We start from the raw sequence: 24,673 nt of genomic DNA, 5'->3' as shown, positions 1-24,673 counted from the left end.
GATATTTTCTATGCCAGCAGATAAGCTGTGAGATAAGTGACAGAAACATTAAGGGTACTGTATAAGAAATGCACGAAGCTCTGGGTATAAAAAGGGAGCAATAATTTGTATATTCACGAACATGAATATTATTTGAGGTCTCCGATGATATAAATAAAGGTTAAACGAAAAATAGTAGAGTAAGAAAGTGCTCACCACAGTGTTATAAGGAACTAGTTATGAAAGAACCCATGCAACTGACCATTGGACATCTATTTATGTAACATTTATAGATGGCTCACTGACCATTGCAGTTGTGCTAAAATCATGTAAATGAAAAATAATACTCAATTGTTTTCATAAGGAATTTTTATAAGGGAGATGTTGTAGTAAGTATAACTGTGTTTTGATTTTATGTAAACATCATCCCAGAGGTTTTTTGAATCATGTTTTGAATTGATAATTATACTTCATTTTGTTATGAGTTCACTTAATTTGTTGTATGTCAGGAGACAGCCATGAAGAATCCACATCAAAGTCATGGTCAGTGCTGATTTCAGTGACAAGAAGTCCATAGACACTGAAATTAACATGCATCGTAGAAATCAGTAAATTAACACAGGGTGCCCACCCGTATGGAAAACCTGGGAAACAGGGAAATGTCAGGGAATTCGATAATTAACGGGAAAACCTGGAAATGTCAGGGAATTCAGGAAAAAATCTGGAAATTCATTCTTCTGCCAGATAAAATTGACATACCATGTAATATAAACACATTTTTCAGTTTTTATAACATTAATCTAGGGCATGTCTTTTATGCCAGGAATAAATTTTAATGAAAAGTTAAAGTGTGATCTCGAATGTGAAGTAATCAATAATATCAATAGCTATATGATTGATCGATCGAATTTTCAATGTTTTGATCTGCTTACTATTGAATATTCTGTGTTGTTGGGGAATGGTGAGCTTGATGAATTAGACCTATATTGCGTTCTCAGTTTTTTCCAGTAATGTTTCCAGACTCTGAAACAGCTTCGAAAGTTCAACTGCACAGAACAAAAGTTGCATATACAATCACTCATGGTTTGGCTCTCTATTTCCATAAACAAGTTCTTGAGATGGGTAGTAAGTGCACACATTTCACCGTTGGGTTTGACGAGTCACTGAATAAAGTTTCTCAGATAGGCCAAATGGATCTTGTAGTTCATTGTTTCAATCCTGATACTAATGAAGTATGCACTTCTTATTTTGATTCCATGTTTCTTGGTCACTCTACCTCCTCAGATTTGTTAAATGGTTTTTTGCAAGCACAGCAAGGACTCTATCTAAAAAAATTACAAATTTCAACTGTTAATAAAAAGTTCCTTCAGGATTTTGGTAATTTATTAGATGATCTAGATGCTCCTATTTTGTTGAACATTGGATCTTGTGGCTTGCATACTATGCACAATTCATATAAAATGGCAGTAAAAGAAACCCAGTGGAATATTGCAGAGTTTCTTCGTGCTCTTCACTTCTTGTTCTGCTACGCTCCTGCAAGTCGTGCTGATTATATACATTATTCAGGTTCAGACGTATTTCCTTCGAAATATTGTGCTATAAGATGGCTTGAAAATTTTCAAGTCATTGAACATGCTATAAATATCCAACCTAATGTCGAAAAATATGTGGAAGGAACAAACAGAGACAAGAAAATCCCAAGCTGTAACAGCTTCAAAATAGTATCAACTTCACTTAAAGATAAGGTTCTTAAGGCCAAGTTGTCATTTTTATCATCACTTGTTGGAGATTTGGAACCATTCCTAAAAGTTTGACAGATCTCCCATTTGCATCACTCCTTTATGAATCTTTCATTGATGATAAATATCATGACAAGGTTTATTAAGTCTGAGTCACTGCAGTCTTCAGGAAATCTCCTAAAACGTATTTAGACAGTAAAGAAAATCTTCTGCCTGCATCTAAAATTGACATAGGTTATGCTGCTAAAGCAGCACTTCGTGGCAATCCTGGATTAAATGATAGAGATATATTAGTGTTTTGCACACATTATCTAAGAGGAATGGTAGCTTTGTGCAAATAGTTACTGGAAAGTTCACCGCTGGCATATCGTCGTCATCATCTGCAGTTTCCAGCTGTTGGCCACATCTGCTCACCGCTAGCATATAAACTGACTAAATTAATTTCTTGTTTCGATCCAAGTGTAGCCAAGTAGCCTCTAAACATCAGACTGCTAAGGATAGCTTTAAATGCCTTTGTTGAAAACAAATGGATCTCGGGTAATGGAGCCATTCATGTACAAAGGGAGTTCACTTCTGTTTGTGAGAATGATACTTTGAAAGAAGTGAATTCTTTGTATTCTAAAGACGAGAGGTTAGATCACTTTTGGCTTTGCACTGTTCTTCCAATAGTAAATTTGAAAACAGAAAAGTTGGCTTCATTTCTCAAAATGATACTAATATTGTTTCATGGAAATGCTTCACTTGAATGTGGTTTTCCTGTTAATAAAGAAATTATAGTAGAGAACATGCTACAAGTATCCCTTGTAGCACAAAGAATAATATATGATTCTATCCCAAACCCTGGTGGAATTGAAAAGGTCTCCATTAATAAGAACATGCTCCATGCTGCAAGGAGTGCTCATGCTTTGTACGTTCAAAATCTAAAGGAGAAACGTGAAATATTGGAAGTAGAAGATTATTTGCAAAAAATAAGAGAAAGGCTGCTTTGTTGCTGAAAGAATTAGAAGAAAAGAATTGGAGGTTGATGGCAGAAGCTCGAGTCGTTGGTGGCTACAAAGAAGTTTCTTCGCTGAAGCAGTAATGGTAATACATTTTAAAAAAACTTAGTGAATTTAATTAGACTAAATTAAACTTCCAAGTTTTAATATGCACATTAATTGCTCATTTATTTTTTTGGAAGTTTTAAAAATGTATTTTAATACTACTGACACTTCCTTTATAATTATGTTTTTTGTCATCATGTGTCAGGGAAAAAACTGGTTTTTGTGTCTGGAAAACAGGGAAATGTCAGGGAATTTTAAAATCTGGATTTGGTGGACACCCTGTAACAGTTCAGTAATTTTGTATTGTTAGCCAAGTGCGTGAATCAGTGTGTGTATAAATCAGTGTAGGATGTCTTTTTATTTCAGCAGTGTTTCCCTTTATTTTATTTAGCATAAGTGGTGATTGACTACAGTTATAAGTGTAGAAAAATTTTATTTTGATTAAATTGGGAGAATTTCCCACTGTATTTGAATAATGTCAGGTCATGACAGCTCACGTCAATTCAACCAGGCAGCATCTTAAATTCACTTCTTGTTTACATTTTAACAGCAAACGTAATTAGACATGTCACTGAACAGTATACCCAACAGTTATAAATTTCTCATGTATGAAAATCCAGACAAGATTGATCAAGAAATTATAAAGTATTTCATGTATTTTCTTCCTCTGTTCAGGTAGTTTGGGTCCCTGAGAGACCGGACGTGATCAATGCATGTCATGTAAACAGTGGCTGTTCAGTTGTCCAGATAATCAATTGAACTTCAGGTGATTGACAGTGATGCCAACATCAAGTCTGTAAACTTGTGGTAGAGAAAGAAATCAGTCAATGGTAGTAAACTTTATATAATTTTTGAGATGTCAGGTGGTGATATTCTGCCGTAAGAGGCCGCTAAGTCTGCGTAAAATCACTGTGATTGGATTTAGGTGAAGATGTAAAGAGGAGCAGTGAATGCTGGAGACTGTTGAATGTTCTGAGTTATAGCAATACACATGAGTACCACTGTTTTGTAATTGGTAATGAGTGATTGCTATCTTTTAATTATCTGGTTTTAGTCATTACATTATATTCAAGATTCATGTTAGTGAATATTTATTCAGTTACACAGTCAGAACATTGTAGAGTGTCATGAGTGTTTAGAACCAATGTAGTTAACTGGAATGTAATTTGTTTATTTAATTAATGATGACACTTAATTTAGGCCCTCCGCGATCAGGTCAGAGCATTTTAAGTTTGAGGAGAAGGATGTTCGAGAGTTGTTAGTGCTTTATTAGTGGTTACATTTTGTCACAGATGCTTAATATGATTTAATCTGATTCATTATTTTCAACCATTTTTATTAGTCAATTATATAAACAAACACATACTTAATCATCAGTCTGAGTCAGTATTACATTTATTTAGTACGCCTGTAGCCTGGTAGTTTGGTATTCCCCGATGCATCTGCAACGACAGTCAAACAGATATTCTACACCTGAAGAGAGATGTCTGCAGTAAGTATATTTTGAATAGAGCAGCCGGGGAGAACACAAGAAGTTTCCGCAGACCACGCAGTTCCAAGGGTGTAGTAGAGACTCCTTGAGCTTCTTAGAATCTGGGTATTAATGCACGTTTCCCTCTGCAGATCCAGAACCTGCTGGCCGGGCACCTGAATCATGTTCTTATGGCCCTCAAGCCACATGCATACCTGCCAAGTATTCCTGTTTCTCCGTAAAATGTACGGATTGTGAGTGTGTTTTACGGTTGTGCAGATGAACAGCGTTATTGTACGGATATTGAATATCCGCGCTTGTTTTCGCTTTCTGCAGTCAAATCGGATTTGTTTGACTTTCGATAGTAGCTGCTAATATGAGATGCAGTGTTTGAAGTTCGGCCAGTAAATGTATCAATTATCGGTTTTCACCGTGCTTTTGTCACCTGTTCGACCTCAACTGGTACTTCGTTCACTGAGATGTTTCCAATCAAGTAGCAGGCTGTGATTTTGAAGGAAAGAAATCGGTGAAAAGTAGCAGTCTGTGAATTTATATATAACAACTTTAGTAACTGTGTCATGCTTCGTAGCAGCTGAAAGGCTTTGTTTATGTGTGGGTGTGAGTAATATTGGTGGTAGTTCTGAAACTCTTGGAAATGTGTGACGAATTTGTAAGCGATTTAGTATTTTTAGTGGTATTCATAGCGAGTTCAACTAAGGAACAATATTATCAATCTTAGGAAGGCATATTCTGCTGAATTTCCTTGTCTTACACGATCATTGAAAGGCGAAGCATTTGCATTCTGTTCCATGTGCTCATTTGATACCAACGTTTCTCACGGAGGAAGAACAGAATTACTAAATCACATTAAATCTGTTAAACACATTTCCAATACAAAATTTAAGGATGACAATCAGAAAATTTGTTTCCTACCTCTTCTGGTGCCGACCTTGATATAGCAAGAGCGGAATGCTTGTTCACTTAATTTTTAATTGAATATAATATCCCATTAGCTGCTGCCAATCATGCTGGTACTCTGTTCAGGAAAATGTTTCCAGGTTCAGAAATTGTAAAAAATAAAAAATAAGGCTAGGGTCGTACAAAAACCACACACATTTTGAAAGAAATGGCTACAGATTCAAGAAGTGAACTCGTTGGTTACATGCAATGTGAACCATTTTCTTTAGCTACGGTAATGCTCAGCTTTACACTATTGTCGTCACCTGTTATTTATGGCAAAACAGGAAAAGATAGTTAGCTCAGTGTTGTGTGTTCCAGCATTGATGGGTGATTCAACGGGACGTAATATTGGTAATTAGGTAATTTCACAGTTAGTGTGTTACAAAATACCAATTCAAAATTGTGTAGCATTCTGTTCCGACAATGCTCTAGTCATGATTGCAAAGAAGAATGGAGTTATTGCTGTTTTAAGGAAAGTACAGTCATACAGGGGCACCCATGCCCAGGGGCAAGGGGGGGGGGGCATGGCCCCCCTCTAGCTCTCAGGTGAAGGGAAAAATGTAATGTAGTCAGGTGTTTTTCTTTCAAGAAAATGATGTAGAAGTCGGTATTACTAGAAGTGGTAGGACCGCCCTCCACCAACAGGCAGGGGATACTATGGGTGTTAGTCTACTGCAGAATACAAGTCGCCATTCATCTTCCAAAATTTTAAAAATACTACATACCCCCAGGTCTAGCCCCCCCCCCCCCCCCCCTTACAAACTGTCATATGGACACCCGCAGTCATCTGTCTTCATACTGGGTTGCTCGTGCCATTTGATTAACTTGCCTGCTGACAAAGGTGCAAGCAGGTTTCCTGTTAAAGTGGATGAACTATTAGTCGACATCTTCTATTATTTAGAAAAGAGTTGTAAGAGGAAGGAATGCCTTAAGAAATTCCAAGAGCTTCACAACAAGGAATCAAGGAACATACTGAAACATATTTGCACAAGATGGCTATCGTTAAGATGATGCCTGCAGAGGCTGTTGGAGTAATGGGATCCACTATTTGGTTTCCTTGAAGATGAGGTGCTTGTTAATGTTCATTGTGCATCAGCTACTTGCTTAACATTATTTACGATCCCAAAAGCCGAGCCCAGTAGTTCCAACACTGTTCGTGTACTGTGTGAACTGTTCCCTGTGTTAAGTGAAAACAGATGAGCACTCATCAAGATGTAACTTTATGTAGGCTCAGTATTTAATTACAGGGGTGATCATAACATGTATTTGACTTGTATTATTATTGTTTGTAATCTCCCCCTTGCCGTCCTTTTTCACTATGTCTCAAGACTTTGCGATCCACGCACGTGTTGTTAAAACTTCTCCGCTTTAGGATCTTCTGGATTTCTCTTTTTGAAAGTTGGCAGGTATGCACATGGGTGTAGCGGGAAACTGGTAGGGCTCTTAAAGATGCGATCACATTGCCGCTGTTGCCTTATAAGGTTCCAGCCAGTGATATTTGTTCTCAGCCGAGACACTTGGTTATGTGTCATTGGGAGATGGATTGGCAGGCCACCCCTCTTCAAAATAAGCTGAGAGTGATAAAAGGAACTACAAAGGTATGGAAGACTTCCCTTCGGGTTTCTCGGAGAGAAGCAGTGGTGTTATGTTGTCTTCAGATCAGCCACGGTACACCAACACACTCCTACTTACTGAAGGGAGAAGCTTACCTCGATGTGTACTTGAGGCAGTCATCGTACTGTGTTCCTTGTGCACCAGCTTTAGTGCACTTGAGCTGTAAATACTGCTGTACGTTCTTTGTTCCATAACTTCAAGCATTATTTTTGCTGTTGCACAAATGTATTGCTCAGAAAAAAATTCAAACTTCAAAAATTACTTTTTTTTGAGAAAAAAATTGCTGTATGAACAAATTTACTGTATTACAGTAAGTAATAAGAGGCTGTTAAAATTAATGCTTACATTAACTTGTACAGGATCAACACATCAGAAAATGATGTTATGATAGTGTTAACTTTCTTAGTTTTGTGCAGGGGGAATTTTGAAAAGTTGCATAATTTAAATAATATTCTATAAATATCTCAGAAGCTATTGAAGTTAGGATATAAAACTTTGTACCGTAGTATGGTGTATAATTACACTCATATGCAGCATGCCAGAATATATTACAATTGGACAAGAAATAAAGAAATTAGAAAACTCGCTCCCAGTGTCCTTTAACCTTTTCACTGCTGAGTTATGATGACCAGGCGAACCCTCTGAACTGTTTTTTTTTTTTTTTTTTTTTTTTTTTAAGGAAGAAGCACTTTTACTGATACTACAGGGTCTTTATTTATGCTTGATAGGGACTTTCACGCTCGACCTTGGCCGCCAGTGGCGGTTCAGTTGCCGGCTACCGCGTGTGCGTATGTACGGCAGAATACGGTGCTCAAAATCATTATCGTGCATTTTACTCACCATGTTTACAGTTTATGCTAAAAAATCATTATCATGCGTTTTAATCATCATTTTTACAGTTTATGCTGAAAATGTTCCCCATGCGCTGCCAAACAATCGGCATCTCCTAATGAAGTTTTTGGTTACTCTACCAAGTTCTTCAGCACTGATGGGTGCAATTGCAGCTCTTATATTGTCTTTTAAGTTCATCTAGTGGGTGAGGGTTGTTCCCATAAACTGTTTTTTAACATTCCCCACAAATAAAAATCACATGCCATTAAATCTGGGCTACGAGGGGGCCACAGATTTTTACTTACGATCGTCGTACCAAACACGCTTCAGTAAGAAGATAACGACCTTTACATCTATTTTTATTGTTTACTGCACCTCTACGTTTGAATCTCTTGGCCAGTTGTTTTATTGTCCGATTGATAGGAATGGGTCTCCGTGGAAATTTCGCTCGAAACTATTGTCTTATCGTAGCGCACAATTTTCTGCACTTGATGTAAGTATTGTGCAGATATACACGTTCACGTAACTAATATTTCGCATGCATTACAGCACTATACAGAATCACAATAAAACACTATACAGTATGACATACAGTACGCAGTAGCTTCATTAAACACCCTGCTATCTCGGAGCTCAGCTCTCAGCAACTGCAGAAGTGCCGGAAACCGCGCGCGCCAGCGGCCGGTAGCGGCCTGTCATTGGTGGCCAAGTTCGAGCGATCAAGTCCCTGCCAAGCATAAATAAAGACCCTATATTAATGGAATGCATATCATTCCCTTAGCCCCGCAGCCCAATACGGGGTCGGGGATGAAGTGGGATATTTTACACCATATTTTTACGGCCGGATGCCCTTCCTGATGCAAGCCTCAGATGAGAAGATAATGAATATGAAATGATTGATGGTGAATGAAACTGGGTAAGGAAGTGGAAGGAATTGGCTGTGGCTTATGAATAGGAACTGTCCCGGCATTTGCTTGGGAGTGCAGAAGGGAAACCACAAAAAAATGGTAGGTTTCGAACCCACTCGCCTGCCGAGTGCAGAGCTTGGCTCCATAGCTATAGCAAGTTAATACGTGCTGCTACTCCACTCGGTGATTCTATTACTGAAATCTATATATATAAAATAACTTGTCCTGACTGACTGACTGACTGATTCATCATTGCCGAGCCAAAACTACTGGACATAAAGAAATGAAATTTTGGGCATAGATTCATATTAAAATGTAGGTGCTCGCTAAGAGAGGTTTTTTTGGATATTCCTTTGCTAAGGGGGTGAAAAGGGGGTTGAAATTTTAAAATGACTGTATCTATATCTCAAAACTTTGAAAGTTTACAGATGTAAAAATTGGTATTTTAGAATCTCCTTTAAAAATAAGGAAACGTGTTTTTTTGTTTTCAGAAAATCCCAATAGGAGGGGTGAAAAACGGTGAAAAAGGGGTTGAATGCCTTTAATCAGAATACCGGTACTTATCTCAGAAACTGAAGATATTACAGACCTGAAAATTGGTACTTTTGATCTCTTTTAAAAATAAAGAAACACGTAATTTTTTGTTTTTGGAAAATCCAATTAATGGGAGGGTGAAAAGGGGGGTGAATTTTTAAAAACAGTGCATCTATATCTCAAAACTTTAAAAGTTTACAGATGTAAAAATAGGTATTTAGAATCTTCATTAAAAATAAACACGTATTTTTTTGTTTTCGAAAAATCCCAATAGGAGGGGAGAAAAGGGGTGAAAAACGGATTTAATGCCTTTAATGAGGATACTTATATCTCAGAAACTAAAGAAGTTACAGACCTGTAAATTGGTACTTTTGATCTCTCTTAAAAATAAAGAAACACGTATTTTTTTTGTTTTTGGAAAATCCGAATAATGGGCATTTTGAAGGGGAAACCATCTTGGGCGGCGGGAGTGAAAAGGAGTTGAATTCCTTTCATGAGGACAAACAAATCAAAAACTGAATAATTTAAGAGTCGTAAAAATTGGTATTTAGAAGATCATTTACTGTTAAAGAAAAAAGTATTTTTTGCCGGAAAATTCACCTGCGGGGAGGGGGGGGTGAAAGGAAGTCGAAAAATGGTGAATTATTTTTATGGGGATACTTATGTCTCAAAATTGAAGGTAATAGAAGTGAACATTGGTGTTTGGAATCTCCTTTAAACATAAAGAAACACGACGTCATTTAATTTTCCTTTGGGGGGGTAATAAAATTAACGGTGGTGGTGTGTAAAAGAAGGCGAGACCAATTGATTTTACTGTTCATAATGTACTTATAAGGAGCCTCCGTTGCTCACTCGGCAGCGCGCCGGCCTCTCACAGCTGTGTTCCGTTGTTCAAATCCCGATCACTCCATGTGATATTCGTGCTGGACAAATCGGAGGCGGGACAGGTTTTTCTCTGGATGCTCCGGTATTCCCTGTCATCATTCATTCCAGAAACACTGTCCAATATTTAATTTCATTTGTCATTCATCTCTCATTGCCCCAGAGGAGTGCTTCGGCAGCCGGCACAATTCCTATTTTCGCCGCTAGATGGGGCTTTATTCATTCCATTCCTGACCCTGTCGAACGACTGGAAACAGGCTGTAGATTTTCGATGTACTTATTCTGATCATAAACCGATTATTTTTAATCTTTCCTGGGTTCGATTTCAAAAGCCATCTTTTCCTTCGGAGAACATTCTTAGATTACCCTCCTGGCATATAAATAAAAATTTAAACACATTTGAAATAAATGATAGGAATGAGATTGACCGTCAAATTATTCACCTCTATTATAAGGTCAGTAATGCACGGAAGTGTCATTCGTATCGCCAGAAATCCCGCACACTTGCCTACGCGCGACGATGGTGCTGGTCACATTGTAACAATGACACTGGCAGCAGATGTAATTTACCGCCAAGTAGCGGTCTTGCATCTTGCTGTGGGGTCCCGAACATATTTTAATGATGATGATAATAATAATAATAATGTTCTGGACCGTCGTCAAATTGTGCAGACCGAATTGAAACGGGTCATGGCCTGGTAATGACTACGAATACAGTCAAGCCGCGGGTTCAGTACCGCCAAGGCACCCAAGACGACACCACGCCGGATTTCCTTCAGGATTTGATCCATACTAAAAATGCTTATAGGGAAAGATGGCAAAGATTTAGGGACCGAACTGACCGCGTGGAATACCTGGACCTACCTCGGGAAGTACGAAATTGATTGCTGGAAAGAAAGATTGAAAAATGTGAGGAACTTTGCGTAATCTCCCAGAAAACGAGTCAGATCGCCAATTTTGGCGGATTCTCTCAGAAAACGAGTCGGATCGCGAATATCGGAGGATTATATATAATACGTTAAGCATTTAATTATAAATTTCAGTATAATATCGTAGCGAAGCACAGGTATCTTGCTAGTATAATATAAAATTGTTGATCAAAGAACTGGTATTGTCAAAATTATTTACATTTGTTGAAAAAAGAATTTATCTGAGGAAGGGGTGACAATTCCGCATGAGATTCATCATTTCTACTTTGTTTCACACTTTCTTGTACTTCAGTATCGCCACTTGGATGTTCTTCATCATTATAAAAATCTAGCACTCCAGAATCACTATTTATCAGGAAACATTCAATTTCTTCATTAACAAGAGATGAAGCCATGATGGCTACACGTTAGCGGGGAAGGTGTTCCACTCCAACTATGCTGAAATGACACCAGATCGCTTTCAAAACATGTGAAATGGAGTGGTATATTTGCCGTACTTGACCTTATGTAGCAGCAAGGTCGGTTCTGGGCTCTTTCCACACAAATATATCTTGCAATCTACAGTAGAGGCTTTACTTTGGCTGCACTATTTCAAGCTAAGATACAGAGTGGGGTGGTAGAAAGCAACTATGCTATACTGCAGCCTTGAAGACTTACATTGTACAGTACTTTATTAACCACTTTTTAAAATGCGCTTTCATTCGGATGTACTCTGTAGGCCTATTTAGTAGATTAATATCTCAGGAACATCCGCAAAAGACAGTCTGATATAATAATAATTTCGTGTGGCTATTTCTAGCCGAGTGCAGCCCTTGTAGGCAGACCCTCCGATGAGGGTGGGCGGCATCTGCCATGTGTAGGTAACCGCGTGTTATTGTGGTGGAGGATAATGTAACGTGTGGTGTGTGAGTTGCAGGGATGTTGGGGACAGCACAAACACCCAGCCCCCGGGCCATTGGAATTAACCAATGAAGGTTAAAATCCCCGACCCGGCCGGGAATCGAACCCGGGACCCTCTGGACCGAAGGCCAGTACGCTGACCATTCAGCCAACGAGTCGGACAGTCTGATATAATGTAGCAGTCTCTTCAGTGAAATCTCTTGGTAAATGGTATTAAATCCTTTACACACTCCTAAAGTATGCTTTTTCAAAAATTGGGTCCTATCTACCAGTTCCTTTCTACTCCTTGTTACCTCAGCAAGAGGCAGATTCCTACTGTTGGATTTTTTATTATGGACACTCGAGTTTAGGCTTTAATTACTAACGAACTGGTAGGCTTATTGCAAAGTGACTTGTACTAATATTTTCCTTGTTTAATTTTGCATTAGAGTGTATAAAAGAAATTGTTTTTGAAGTTCATTAACTATTTTTTTTTTGTGGTTGTAGTAAATATTGTCTGGGTTTTTGGCTTCTTCTCTAGGAACCGCTCACTTAAAAATACATGCATAGAAAACTACTTATCTGATGATAATGACAATGAGACTTTATATGTTTTAGCAACATGGATTTGCAGTGTAATGGTGAAGTCACAATGTTTTTCAACCATCCCAAAATAAGTTATTTTTCCACAGTAACTTTTCCTCAGCCCAGGATAAGCGTAGAACAAGAAACTTGGGCTTGTTTTGAAGCACTCATTCATGGTTATCAGAAACTACAACCACTGTAACCGTACAGTATGATTACTGAATTTATGAAGGGTAGTATTGATGAGAAGTTGTGTGCGCGCTGGACCGTGCGATTAACAGCAGACTGGGTGGTAAAATGAGGTACGGCGTTGCCACGTTTGGTAGTAAACACAGCGCGCAACGAACACAGCTTTTTATTTACTTTCACCCTTAGATTTTATCTCCTTGTACAAATTCCATTTCTTATCATCTTTTCTTGTGAGGACTTGGGCGTTCAATTGTAGTTTTAAATATCATTGGATTCCCAATTTATAAATGTCACACTGTACGATGTATACAAGGGTTATTTACATTCATTACATATCATAACAATATTTAATTTTAAAAAATGATTGGATTCTTAATTTAGAAATGTTAGATAGTACAAGCTCTACAAGGGTTATTTACATATCATTACAATATTTAATTCCGTTAATATTCTTCGTCTGAAAAATCGGTATGTTCCGATGAATCAGAACTGCTGTCATTCATGTTGGTAATGAATGGCTCGAAATGAGGGACATCTTCAGACATTCCTTCTTTCACCCAGTGGTAGTCTTCCATTTACTTGGCGAATTTTTTAAAAAAACATTTGTTTCCAGGGTTTCAAAAGCGTAGAAATTGACATATCACTATAATACCCCTTATATTCCAACCGTTTCAGGCAGAGGCTTTTAAATGTGGGGATTTGTTTATTCATGTAAGAATCGCGTATATTTCTTCGCATTGTGGCCAAAGTAAAATTGTCGAGTTTGATTTTCGAATGCCCAAGCCTCAAACACTGCTTCTTTCTTGACCTGGATTATATACTTCTATAGTTCTTCTTTGAAACGGCTCCTACTCTCTTCATTGACGACAGCGATAATCCAAGACAATCTGCCACTTTCTGGTACACAGAGAGCCTGTGTCCCATACTTTTCCCTCTCACTGTGAAGGAAACAGCACTCGAAACCATTGCAACTTCACCCTCTGACAATGGCGATCTCGGAGGCATCTGGAAATGATGTGGATAACTTGCAGAACACAGGCAGGCCGAAAATAACTTGCAGACAGAGTTCAGGGGCATTCTATTTCACAACTGCCCAGGAAGATTGTACGCGGCAACCCTGTACCCAATTTCACCACCCCGTCTGCTGTTAATCGCACGGTCCAGCGAGCACACAACTTTCCATCAATATTACTCTTCATAAATTCAGTATCACACTGTACAGTTACAGTGGTTGTAGTTTCTGATAACCATGACTGAGTGCTTCAAAATAAGCCCAAGTTTCCTGTCGTAAATTTATCCTGGGCTGAGAAGAAGTTGCGTTAGAAAAATTATAAGAACTCTTTTTTTGGATGGTTGAAAAAATTGGAACTTGAGTATTACTCTACAAATACATGGGGCTATAACATATATAAAAATTATCATCAGACAAGTAGTTTTCTATGTGTATATTTTTAGGTGAGCAGTTCCTAGGAAAGAAGCCAAAAACCCGGGCAATATTTACTACAACCACAAATAAAAAAATAATTCATAAACTACAAAAACAATTTATCTTATATGCTCTGTTGCAGAACTAAACAAGGAAAATATCAGTATAGCTCACTTTGAAATAGGTCTGTCGCTTCATGTGTAATTAACACCTAAAGTCGAGTGTCCATAATTAAAAAATCTGACTGTAATGTCTACATGACATTGGAAAACCTTTGCATACTCAGATTTTAAAATTCATATCAGAGCCTGATATTGAATCCAAGGCAGTTTCATACATTAGACACCAAACTCGTGAGGTGGGATTGAGATTTCTACGATAACCATTTATGCTACATTCATACATATTCATTATTGTGTGTTATACTCTTCACCATTATAAAGTATTGTGTATAAAGTGAACAGTTAAAGTTTCTTGTCCCTGATGCTATTTTTTAAATATGGATTTTTAGAATTTATTTATATATTTTGCTTCTTTTTCAGTAATTTTTGCTTCTGTTTATACCTATGTATTTTTCTAGGTTGAAAGGAATGATGGTTTTCCACATAACGCATGCTATAAGTGCTTGCACAAGTTGATCCTTTATGAGAACCTCCGCCGCACCTTTCAATGGTCAACTAGCGTGTTAGATGGTTACAGGAATGTTCGACCAGTTCCTGGTATTTTAACAGAGGTATGAAGTGTGGAGAGAGAAATTTATAAGCCCTGTATAAATTTTATTTCATATTATAAATTCATTTGCACTGTTTTTTTGTATATTTCTAGGATGATAGTGATGATTCAGGTGTAGAGGATGGGAATGTAGCAGGAGGCAGCGATTTACATGACAATCTTGATTCCAGTACAGACCGTTTGCCCTCTTCATCTACTAATAATAATGATAATGATGTAGGATGCAGTACAGGCAACCAGCCGTCTACATCCGTACAGAATAATGATGTTCAAAAGCCAGATTGCCAGCCCTCTACATCTGTACAGAATAATGATGTTCCAAATGCAGGTTGCCAGGCCTCTTCGACCACTAATACTATTGATGTTGATAATCAGGTTGAAACTGACAATTCAAATCGCCATAAAAGTTTAACAGTCACTAAAGGAGACACGAGAAGTTCTGCTTCGTTGGATATGCCAGGGAGTTTACAGTGAGTAGTCTGTAAACATATAAACTAAAATTTCTTCGTTTGATATACTGAGCTTCAGTGGTAATAACCAGACTTCCTGCATGCACTTTCTTACTGAATGGAATGAGATTTTACCTTTCCTGTTCATTATATTTGCATGTTAACCTTTCAGATTGATGTAAATCAACAGTTTGCTCTTGAAAATTGCTTACTGCCTGTTTCCTTCATGAGGTGAAGTCCTTTGGTACTGTAATCTCATCCTTTGCTCATGTTCATCAATTGGAAATGAAATCATTTTAAAATATGCATTTTATAAAACACTTTTGGACTTTGGCATAGTAGTATTGTAGGCTTTTAAAGAATAATGTGCAGTAGGACCTCGATTATCCATCTGAACAGCACATAACGAACGGTTGATTGGGGGGGGGGGGATAATCCATATTACCAATTCTAGTGGACTTTAAACTCTAAATATAATCATAAAATGCAGTAATCGTGCATTATTTTAACACTAAGAATTCGTCTTTCTTAAACCGTGCAATTAAATTTGCTTCATTTTCAGTGGTTAAAACTACAAATTTTCCCTTTGCTGCAAATTTCGAACTAGACATTTCTCAGATGGGTGATACTTCTGGTCACACTTCACAGGTGAGGTCATATAAAAATGACTTTAAATTATATGTGAAGTGGTGTCGAGGTTAGATCCCTCCTTTATGGTTGCCAGGGACCCATCAAACTGCCTGTAGGAGTATTCTTCCTTATATAGTATAGAAGAGGCTGTGTAAATGTGAGATTTGTGACCATATTCTTCTTTATTTCTATTGGCCAGCTTGGGTCAGCTATCATGAAGACAAGTTTTATATTGTCTCAGATACAGCTCACATTATGTATGCCCACAAGGCTAACACTCTTGAGGTAGGAATAAGACCACGCCATTTCAAATTGTCATAGCATGCTCCCTGAACTTCTTTTTTTTTTTTTTTGGTCATACTTTAGCAATACTCCAAGGGATGCTAGAGAGGTGTTCGGCTGCAAAACCCAGACCCCCGTTGCTTGCCCTCAGACCATTGTTCGTATCATTTGTCAGAAAGCTAATCTAGCCCCATCGCCTTGTCGCTAGCCGTGGTCTTGTCACAAACTGGACTTAAGTTCATAATTTGGCAACCTTGTTTTGCGTTCTGTGACATCGTCAAGAGTCGTGTCAGGTTGAATTTCTAACTTATCTATTGCGAAGGGACAATGGAAGCTCTACTCTCTGTTGTTAGAACACTAAATATAAATGATTGTTTTAGCTTTCCTTGCTTTGCACTGTGTGTTATAAACTATGGTAGGATGTACCATATGCTTCTAGTATGATTCAGGAAGTTGAAAAGACCTTGCTATATGTGCCATGGACTGGGAATAGGCACATTACATTATTCATCAGTAATGGAATGGTTGATTAAAGTAAGTTTGTGATTTTTGTCTTTGAATAGCTTCCTCTTTCTTCTACGATGGAATACACATTGTAATAACAGTTGTAAGGTAAATTATTTTATGAGACATAAAATTAGTAAAAAATGTATGAATTCATGTCTTCATTGCAGAATGCCAGTTTGTGTACATGTACGTAGTTGAGATTGTGGCCTTTTGTGTTGGAAAGTCAATGTACAGTTTCATCAAAAAAGAATGAGGGCATGCTTGGTATAAAGATACACTGCCTGACAAAAAAAAAAAAGTTAAGCACCCATGAGTGGTTGAAAGTGAATGAAACTACTTATGCTGAAATACCATGTGCCTTATTGATCTGATTACTGTATGGGATGAAAGAGGCAAGGCCGTTAGCAGTTACAGGGGAAATTTTTGCGCCAGGTCAGTATGGTGTCGCGCTCATTCTTTTTTGGAGCTACTGTACATTGCTTTAAAAAATTGAGATTAATTTCTCTTGGGCAACGGAAATCTGCAGTATGGTTAATAGGCGTTCTACTGTACTGTCAAAATGTAATACTGGAAATTCATTTTTGGCTTATATAACTCTTGTTTTCTCTATAAAACCCATTTGCATGGCTGCAGCTTATATTCAGACAAGCTGGTATTTTAGAGTGGAACTGGTACACACACACATTTTATATATCTTCCTTCGTATTGTTATAAAAACACATTTAACTATTTTTCCTTGCACTCTACTTTTGTAGAGTAATTATTTCATCAAACGATGTGTGAATGAAAAAATTTTCATCCTTGTTCGTATCTCCAGGTTGTCCACAGTCAAATTATCTATCTTGCGGACACAGCACAAACAGTAAATGTTTCATATTGGTGGAATGTTCTCTATTGATGGGTGAGGTACAAATTGTGATGCCAACAGTGGTGATAGGCTGTGTATCTCACTCTTTTTTCGTTAAACATTTGCCCCATTTGCTCAGAGTTGCAGAGTTGGCATTTTGGCATTTTAGAATGTGAAAGACCGAGCTCTATAGCAGCAGTCTCTTAAATGCGGCCACTATCAGTATCTGGGAGATAGTGGGTTCGAACCCCACTCTCGGCAGTCCTGAGGATGGTTTTCCGTGGTTTCCCCATTTTCACACCAGGCAGATGCTGGGGCTGTACCTTAATTAAGGTCACGGCCACTTCCTTCCCATTCCTAGCCCTTTCCTGTCCCATCGTCGCCATCAGACTTATCTGTGTCAGTGTGGCGTAAAGCAACGTGCAAAAAAAAAAAGGGGGGGGGGGAGAATGTGAAATCCCCTGTATTAGATTTATGGGCACTTCAAAACACAATCTATGACAAATTTGACACTCCACTGTTAGTGAAGACGTGTAGTAGCTAAAGGAATATTGAACACAAAACATAATTTGCTAGGATTGCCATTTCTAGTGTATTTTTTTTGTCAACTTCAGGAATGTTTTGGAATAGTAGCTTACTTGTAAAGTCATCATCAGTGTCCCACTCCAGTTGCCCGGGTGTGGTTAACAAACCTCCTCCACTCCTTTCTGTCCTTCCACTTTTCCTGCTCCATTACTTCGCCACATCCAATCCAGCTCCTCTAATGTCCTTCCAAATCTGATCCATGTACCTTCTTCTCGGTCTTCCAACCGGTCTCTTTCCTGTAACTTCTCTTTCCAATTCCCTTCTTGCTACCCGTTCCTTTCCCATTCCTTTTACATGTTGAACCATCTCAGTCTTGCTTTCTGTATGTTCTGTACTAATGGTTCTATATTTAGCTCTTCTCTGATTTTACAGTAATATTTTGAATTCTATCTCTTTGTCTTTTTAACCGATGTTCTTAAAAATTTCATTTCTACTGCTTGGATCTTATTATCTTGTCTCTTATTAGTTACCGGTGTTTCTAGTCCGTATGTTACAATTGGTATGACATACTGTTTATATAATGTTAATTTTGTTTTCTTGGGTACTTTGTCATCCCATAAAAGCTCTCTGACTTGATAAAATGTTGTACCTTTACTTAGTCTGTTATTTCAGGATTTATTTCATTACTTCCATTAATAATACTACCCAGATATGTAAACTGTTCTACATTCTCTAACCATTCTTCGTCTATGTTCACTTGGCTTCTCATTTTCTGTTTTCCACAGTGCATAACTACAGTTTTCTTTTTTACTAATTACCATTACAAACTCCTTCAGATTTTCATTCCAAATTTCCAGTTTCCTTTGTACTTTTCTCCCTTTCCCCAAATCACCACATCATCTGCAAATTTCAAAGCATTCACTTCATCACTACTGATACTGTTTTACACATTTTATGATTTCATCCTTCAATATAATAAGCAATAATGGTGACAGTACACTTCTTGCTTGAGACCTTTTTTTGTATAAAATGTTTGTCACCACTATTAATGATTTTGGTACATTCCTTGTCAGTAGGCATTCCCATACATGTTTTGTCTTAACTGTGTGATAAGCGTTTTCCAAATCCAAAAATACAAAGATGATTTCCTTGTTCCTTCCATTATCATTCACACTGTAAATATCAAGTCTATTGTTGATCTGTTCGGTCTAAAGCCATATTGTTCTTCCTCTGTGTTTCTGTCCGGCTCCATGACGAAATGGTTAGCGTGCTGGCCTTTGGTCACAGGGGTTCCGGGTTCGATTCCTGGCAGGGTTGGGAATTTTAGCCTTCATTGGTTAATTTCGCTGGCACGGGGGCTGGGTGTGTATGTTGTCTTCATCATCATTTCATCTTCATCACGAAGCGCAGGTCGCCTATGGATATCAAATCAAAAGACCTGCATCTGGCGAGCCGAACGTCCTCGGACACTCCCAGCACTAAAAGCCGTACGCCATTTCACTTCTGTGTTTCTATTATATCCCTCGGTCTTTTGTCTATGACTTTCTCCGTTATTTTTAGCCCATGTGATAATAGAGTTATACCTCTATAATTTTCACATTTTTTCCTATTTCCTTTTTTGACCAGTGGTACAATGCTTCCTTGTTGCCAACCTTCAGGTATCCTTTCATCCTTCCGTATGGCATTGAGGGCTCTGTATAGCCATTGTAGTCCAAAACTTCCTGCTGCCTTAATCATATCAGCATTGAATTCGTCTTTTCCACTTGCTTTACCTTTGGTCATTGCTTTCACTGCCCTTTCAGGTTCCAACCATGTTATCGGATTCTCTGCTTTTACTCCATGTATTATTTCCATTTTCTTATCTTCTTCTTCCTCCGAGCAGTCATCCTCATTATAAAGTTTTTCAAAATTCTTTGCCATCACCTTCTGAAGACCCTTTTAGTCATGTATTATGGATCCATCTTCCCTCTCTAATGCCTTGATTTTTTTTCTTGATTTATTCTTTTCGATTTTATTACTCTGTATAATAGTTTCTGATTTCCTCGACTATCTTGCTCAATTTTGTTGGTAAACTCTCCCCAATGTTTCTCCTTTTCTTTCTTGATACTCCTCTTTACTAGTAGTTTCAATCTTTTGTATTCCACGTGTAACCTTTCTATCTTATTCTCATCCCTCTTATGCGTTTTTTGCTTTTCCTTATCCATTTTTCTTCATCTTGTTCCTTTCTTTTATTTGTTTTTATTTTGTTTGTCTACCACCTTGCGTCCTTTCCCTTAACTTTTGCTTTTTTTTTTTTTCCTGCATACCTCAATTGCTGCTTCCACAAGTGTCTGTCTTAATTGTCCCACTCTTCTTCTCCACTTTGTATTTCCGTGTTAGGCAACTTCCTTTTTATACATCTTGGAATGCCATTCTTTTATCCTCCTTCTCTTCCTCCAATTCCCAAATCCTGATCTTTGGTTTCTTCTTCAATACAATTTTAGGGAATTTTACTTGTTTTAATTCCACAATCAATAATCTATGAACACCTTCCATACTTTCACTGGGGATTATCTTCGTATTCATGACATATCTTCCCCATTCTCGTTCGGTTATAAAATCGATGAGTGTTCCATACTGTTCATCGCAACTATATCGGCTGATCTTATGGCTGTTCTTCTTAATAAACCATGTGTTCTTTATTATCAGGTTATTTCTAATATAAAAGTCCAACAGTTTCTCTCCATCTTCATTTCTATTGCCATACCCATGTGGGCCCAGAACATTCTTATCAGTTTCCACATGAGCATTCAGATCTTCCATTATCATGATCCCATCTCCAACAATGTGTTGCCAGTTCATTGAGGAACTCTTCTTTTTCTTCCATGCTACATCCTGTCTGTGGAGTATACACCTGTATTATCTTCAGTAGTTCCTTGTTTACATGTATGTGCATTATTTTAATTCTTTCATTTACATACTCAACTTCAGCTATTGGTTCGACATTCTGATTTACTACAAATCCCACTCCATTTCTCTTCTCTCTACTGTTACCCATCCACTACTTGGTGTACCCTTTTCTTAGTTTCTTTATTCCTTTCCCTTTCCATTTTATTTCACTTAATCCCAGGATGTCGAGTTTTCGTCTCTCCATTAGGTCAATCAATTCATTTTCCTTCCCATTCATTCTTAAAATATTTATTGTTCCAAATTGGGTTTTGTTCTCTGATCTAACATTTGCACGAACATCAGGATTGCCATCATAGTGTGCAGCTGTAGTCAGAGACTTGTCAATTCCATTTCCATTTCTAAACTTCCATCCGAGGCTTGTATTATAGTTGAAAGAAAGAACAAATTTACTCATCTGCTGACCTGCTAAGCCTAGAGTAGGTATAGTTTCCAGTTTCATTAACCTTTATCTCTCGGGTGGGTGCAATGTAGCTCCCTAGTTTTAAATGTCCATAAGTTTTTTATTAACGACTATTTTCACACCGGACAAGTTGGGGTCGGTTCTCACGACCATGAGAATGTGTGTACCACACTAAAATTCCACATATGCTCCTGCCTTGCCGACCAAGCGCCGTAAACATATAGGAATGTCATCAATCGACTTCTGCAAGAAAATCTGAGGTACATTTCCGAGGATAACTCTGATTCTTTCCTCTAATTCGTCCAGAGTATGTGGCTTTGTTCGGTTCTTCTTTGGCCCGGCCCCACAAAAAGAAGTTGCAAGGGGTGAGGTTGGGACTTCGAGCATGCCATTCATGTGTTCCGTGCTGTCCTAGCCAACACTCTGGAAAGTGTTCATCCACCCAGTCACCAAGGATTAAGGCAAAATGAGGTGGTGCTCCGTTTGCTGAAAAATGATATTAGCAATATTGTCCCATTGTTATATCGCTGGCCGCCCATATTCTTACATGGCGATTCCTGTCACTTCATGGTGTCTCATAATGTGAATGGACCAATGATACGATCCGCGGTCATACCGCACCAGACTGTCGATTTTGGTTGACTTTGTAATTTTTCTACAAGATCCTGTTAATATTGATATATACTTAAATTATATTAACTTGTATTATATATTTTCGCTACTGAAGCATTTACACTCTTGTTCTTTAAGCTATTCACCAAGTTTCATCGGCATTTAAAAGCACAATGCCGGACATTGCGTATGTTGCGCTGATCTTCAGGAGCTAGCATCTTACTTTATTTAAGCGACTTGTCTTCGACTTCTACACTACACAATTTTGGGACTTCAAATTTATGAAATCGTGTTGTAACTTTTTGCCCGGCAGTGTTTGCAGGCTTGTTCAATGAACTGTTCACCTCTTCTCGTAAACATTTTAAGGCACCATTCCAGACATTGCGTGTGATGTGCTACTCTTCAGGGACTTGCGCCTTGCTACATATGTGACTGATCTTAGACTTCTTCGGGATTTTATGATTTAAAATCGCACAGTGCTAATCCCTATTGTCTTATATTGCTTTTTGAACTGCTTTTGTGAAAGACTTATCCTGTAATTTTTTGTTTTCCTATGCATTGTTTTTGTATTTTTTAATCGGCTGATGATGACCCAGATTGGTGGTTGAAATCAGTACCGCTTTTAACCAAATAAGAATGTAACACTACATTTCTTATTTACTTGTATTGAATAGGTTGAACCACTTAATTTCTTGTTTCAATTTAATTCCTGGATTTGTTTGCCCTATAATGGCAGTTGTGTCGATTGACGAACCCACCAATATGAAGAACTGCCTCATCACTACAAATGATGATGTTTTTGAACACATCCGGCCAATTGTCATGCCATGACAGCATAATTTCCCCATAATCCATTCGCGTGTCACAATCCTCCAAGGATAACTCCTGAACATGATCTGAAATATTTGTCCCGAATGAGTAAATACCAATAGTATTCCCTATGGGAACATCTATATCATCTGATGGCCAAGCAGGCATCAATTTTTGGTACTGAGACAAAGTCTCTCATAGTGCATTGGCACTGCTGGTGGCTTCAAGTAGCCTATGCAGTGGCCTCCACGGTATGCACTAGCCATGCGTCTTGGTAGGCGTGCTAGGTACCAACTGATGAGCCCAACCTAGCACATGGGGGTGAAACTCTGGCAACTAGGAATGAGTTAGCTGGAAAATTTATAATGTCCAATAACGGACCATTTATATTGGTATTGCAAACTCGCAGCCACGTGCCCCTAACCGCACGGCCAACTCGCCCGGTGACTTATTTTCAGTATGGCACTTTGTGACAGGTCGACGACTTCTTGCATTGTCCTGTCTTGTTTTGTACTGGCAAAATGTAAGTTCCATAAGGAGGTGGGTGTAGGCTTATTTCAAGGTTGCTGAAAGTCAGATGCTGTGTGCATTCCATTGAGGGATCCATTTAACCCTGGAGAGGGCACGTAAAAATAATCCTGGGAGGAGGTGCGCACTGTGTTTTAGACCAGGTCATGAACAAATAGTGCAAACTAAGCGAAAGCTACATAAATGTTAAAAAACAGGTATTTTGACAACATAAAAATCGGATGATAAACAATTGACGTTCATTCTGCGTCATCACTAGATTCTTGACTTTCCGTACTGCTTGGAACACAGGTCACTGCTGAGTGTTCTTTGTAGATATGTCACTGGCATACACGGCATCTAGTCTTGGTTTTTCTGTTGGTTTTTTTTTTTCTATTGCAGTAGGCGTATTGCAGGGGGCTGCTCTTATTCAGACAATCCTAACATTTCGCGAATGATCCTTTTTTAGCCCCATTGGGAAAGTTTGAATACCGTTCTTGCAAATATCTCGCGCATAGCTGTTGGTTTATTTCTTTCAAATAATTACTCCTTTGAATATTAATGTTACCTTCCGCATGCCTGTAAATAATATACAAATTAATTAGTGTAATGTTCGAGATAGTAAAGAACAAAGTTATTGGCCAACGGTTGTTTGTGCGTGAAACTGAGTAACGCTCTTTATAAGTCTTTCGATTTCTCTTTCCCTGTTTCTGTCCATGATGCGTTGGACTTCACTATATACCAGGGCTGGCCACAACGAGGCTCGCGAGTCAGTCTTGTGCGGCTCTTGACACCAACCTTATAGTAAAATTAAATGATATAATTAATGGAATCTAAGGACATCTCGCGGCCGGCAGCAGTCAGTAGCAGCGATGTGCGGCTTAACGTTATTAGCGCTGTACGTCAGTGGTAAGACGTGGGAGGTGAAGATAGTTCCGGTGCCTTCTGTTAGATAGTGTTTTGAGCGGGAGAGTGTGTCAGTGAGTCAGTGTCGTGAGGTGAAGCCAGCCACGTTCGCGTATAGGCAATAGCGAGTGCCGATACTTTTGTGTGTGCATTTGTTGTGTGCTGTTTTAGTACATTTGTGGCCTGGTGTCCGAACAGTTACGATGCTGTCTAAGAAGCGTAAATATGAAGATGAGAATCGAGCTTTTAATACAGACTGGGAGAAGAATTCGTTTTTGTAGAAAGAAACGGTAAGCCAATGTGACTTTTGTGTCAAATAACTTTGTCACAGTTCAAGACCAGTAATCTAAAACGCCATCATGACACTAACCACGGCAGTTTCAACAAAGATTTTCCTGTTGGCTCTCAGTTAAGGAAAACCAAACTGAATTCACTAAAGGAAAAACTTCATGGTCAGAGTAGGGTTATGTCAGTTTTTACCAAGGAAGCAGATTTGACAAACGAAGCTGGCTTCATCTTGGCTTTTAATGTTGCAAAAGCAAAAAAGC

The 24,673-nt window shown here is 38.3% G+C and overlaps 1 protein-coding gene across 4 annotated transcripts in view; it reads left to right on the top strand.

The window, feature by feature from the left end:
• LOC136864452 (zinc finger protein 888) overlaps positions 1-24,673 on the top strand; it is a 171,552-nt gene that overhangs the window by 7,040 nt on the left and 139,839 nt on the right. For all 4 annotated transcript variants that reach the window (XM_067141463.2, XM_067141462.2, XM_067141465.2 and 1 more), the window contains exons 2-3: positions 14,550-14,702; positions 14,795-15,171. In XM_067141463.2, the coding sequence (XP_066997564.2) occupies positions 14,550-14,702; positions 14,795-15,171 (530 nt within the window). The remainder of the gene's footprint in view (positions 1-14,549; positions 14,703-14,794; positions 15,172-24,673) is intronic.

Source organism: Anabrus simplex, chromosome 2 (assembly GCF_040414725.1).
Source record: "Anabrus simplex isolate iqAnaSimp1 chromosome 2, ASM4041472v1, whole genome shotgun sequence".
Lineage (NCBI taxonomy): Eukaryota > Metazoa > Arthropoda > Insecta > Orthoptera > Tettigoniidae > Anabrus > Anabrus simplex.
This window is presented reverse-complemented; position numbering and strand designations above follow the sequence as displayed.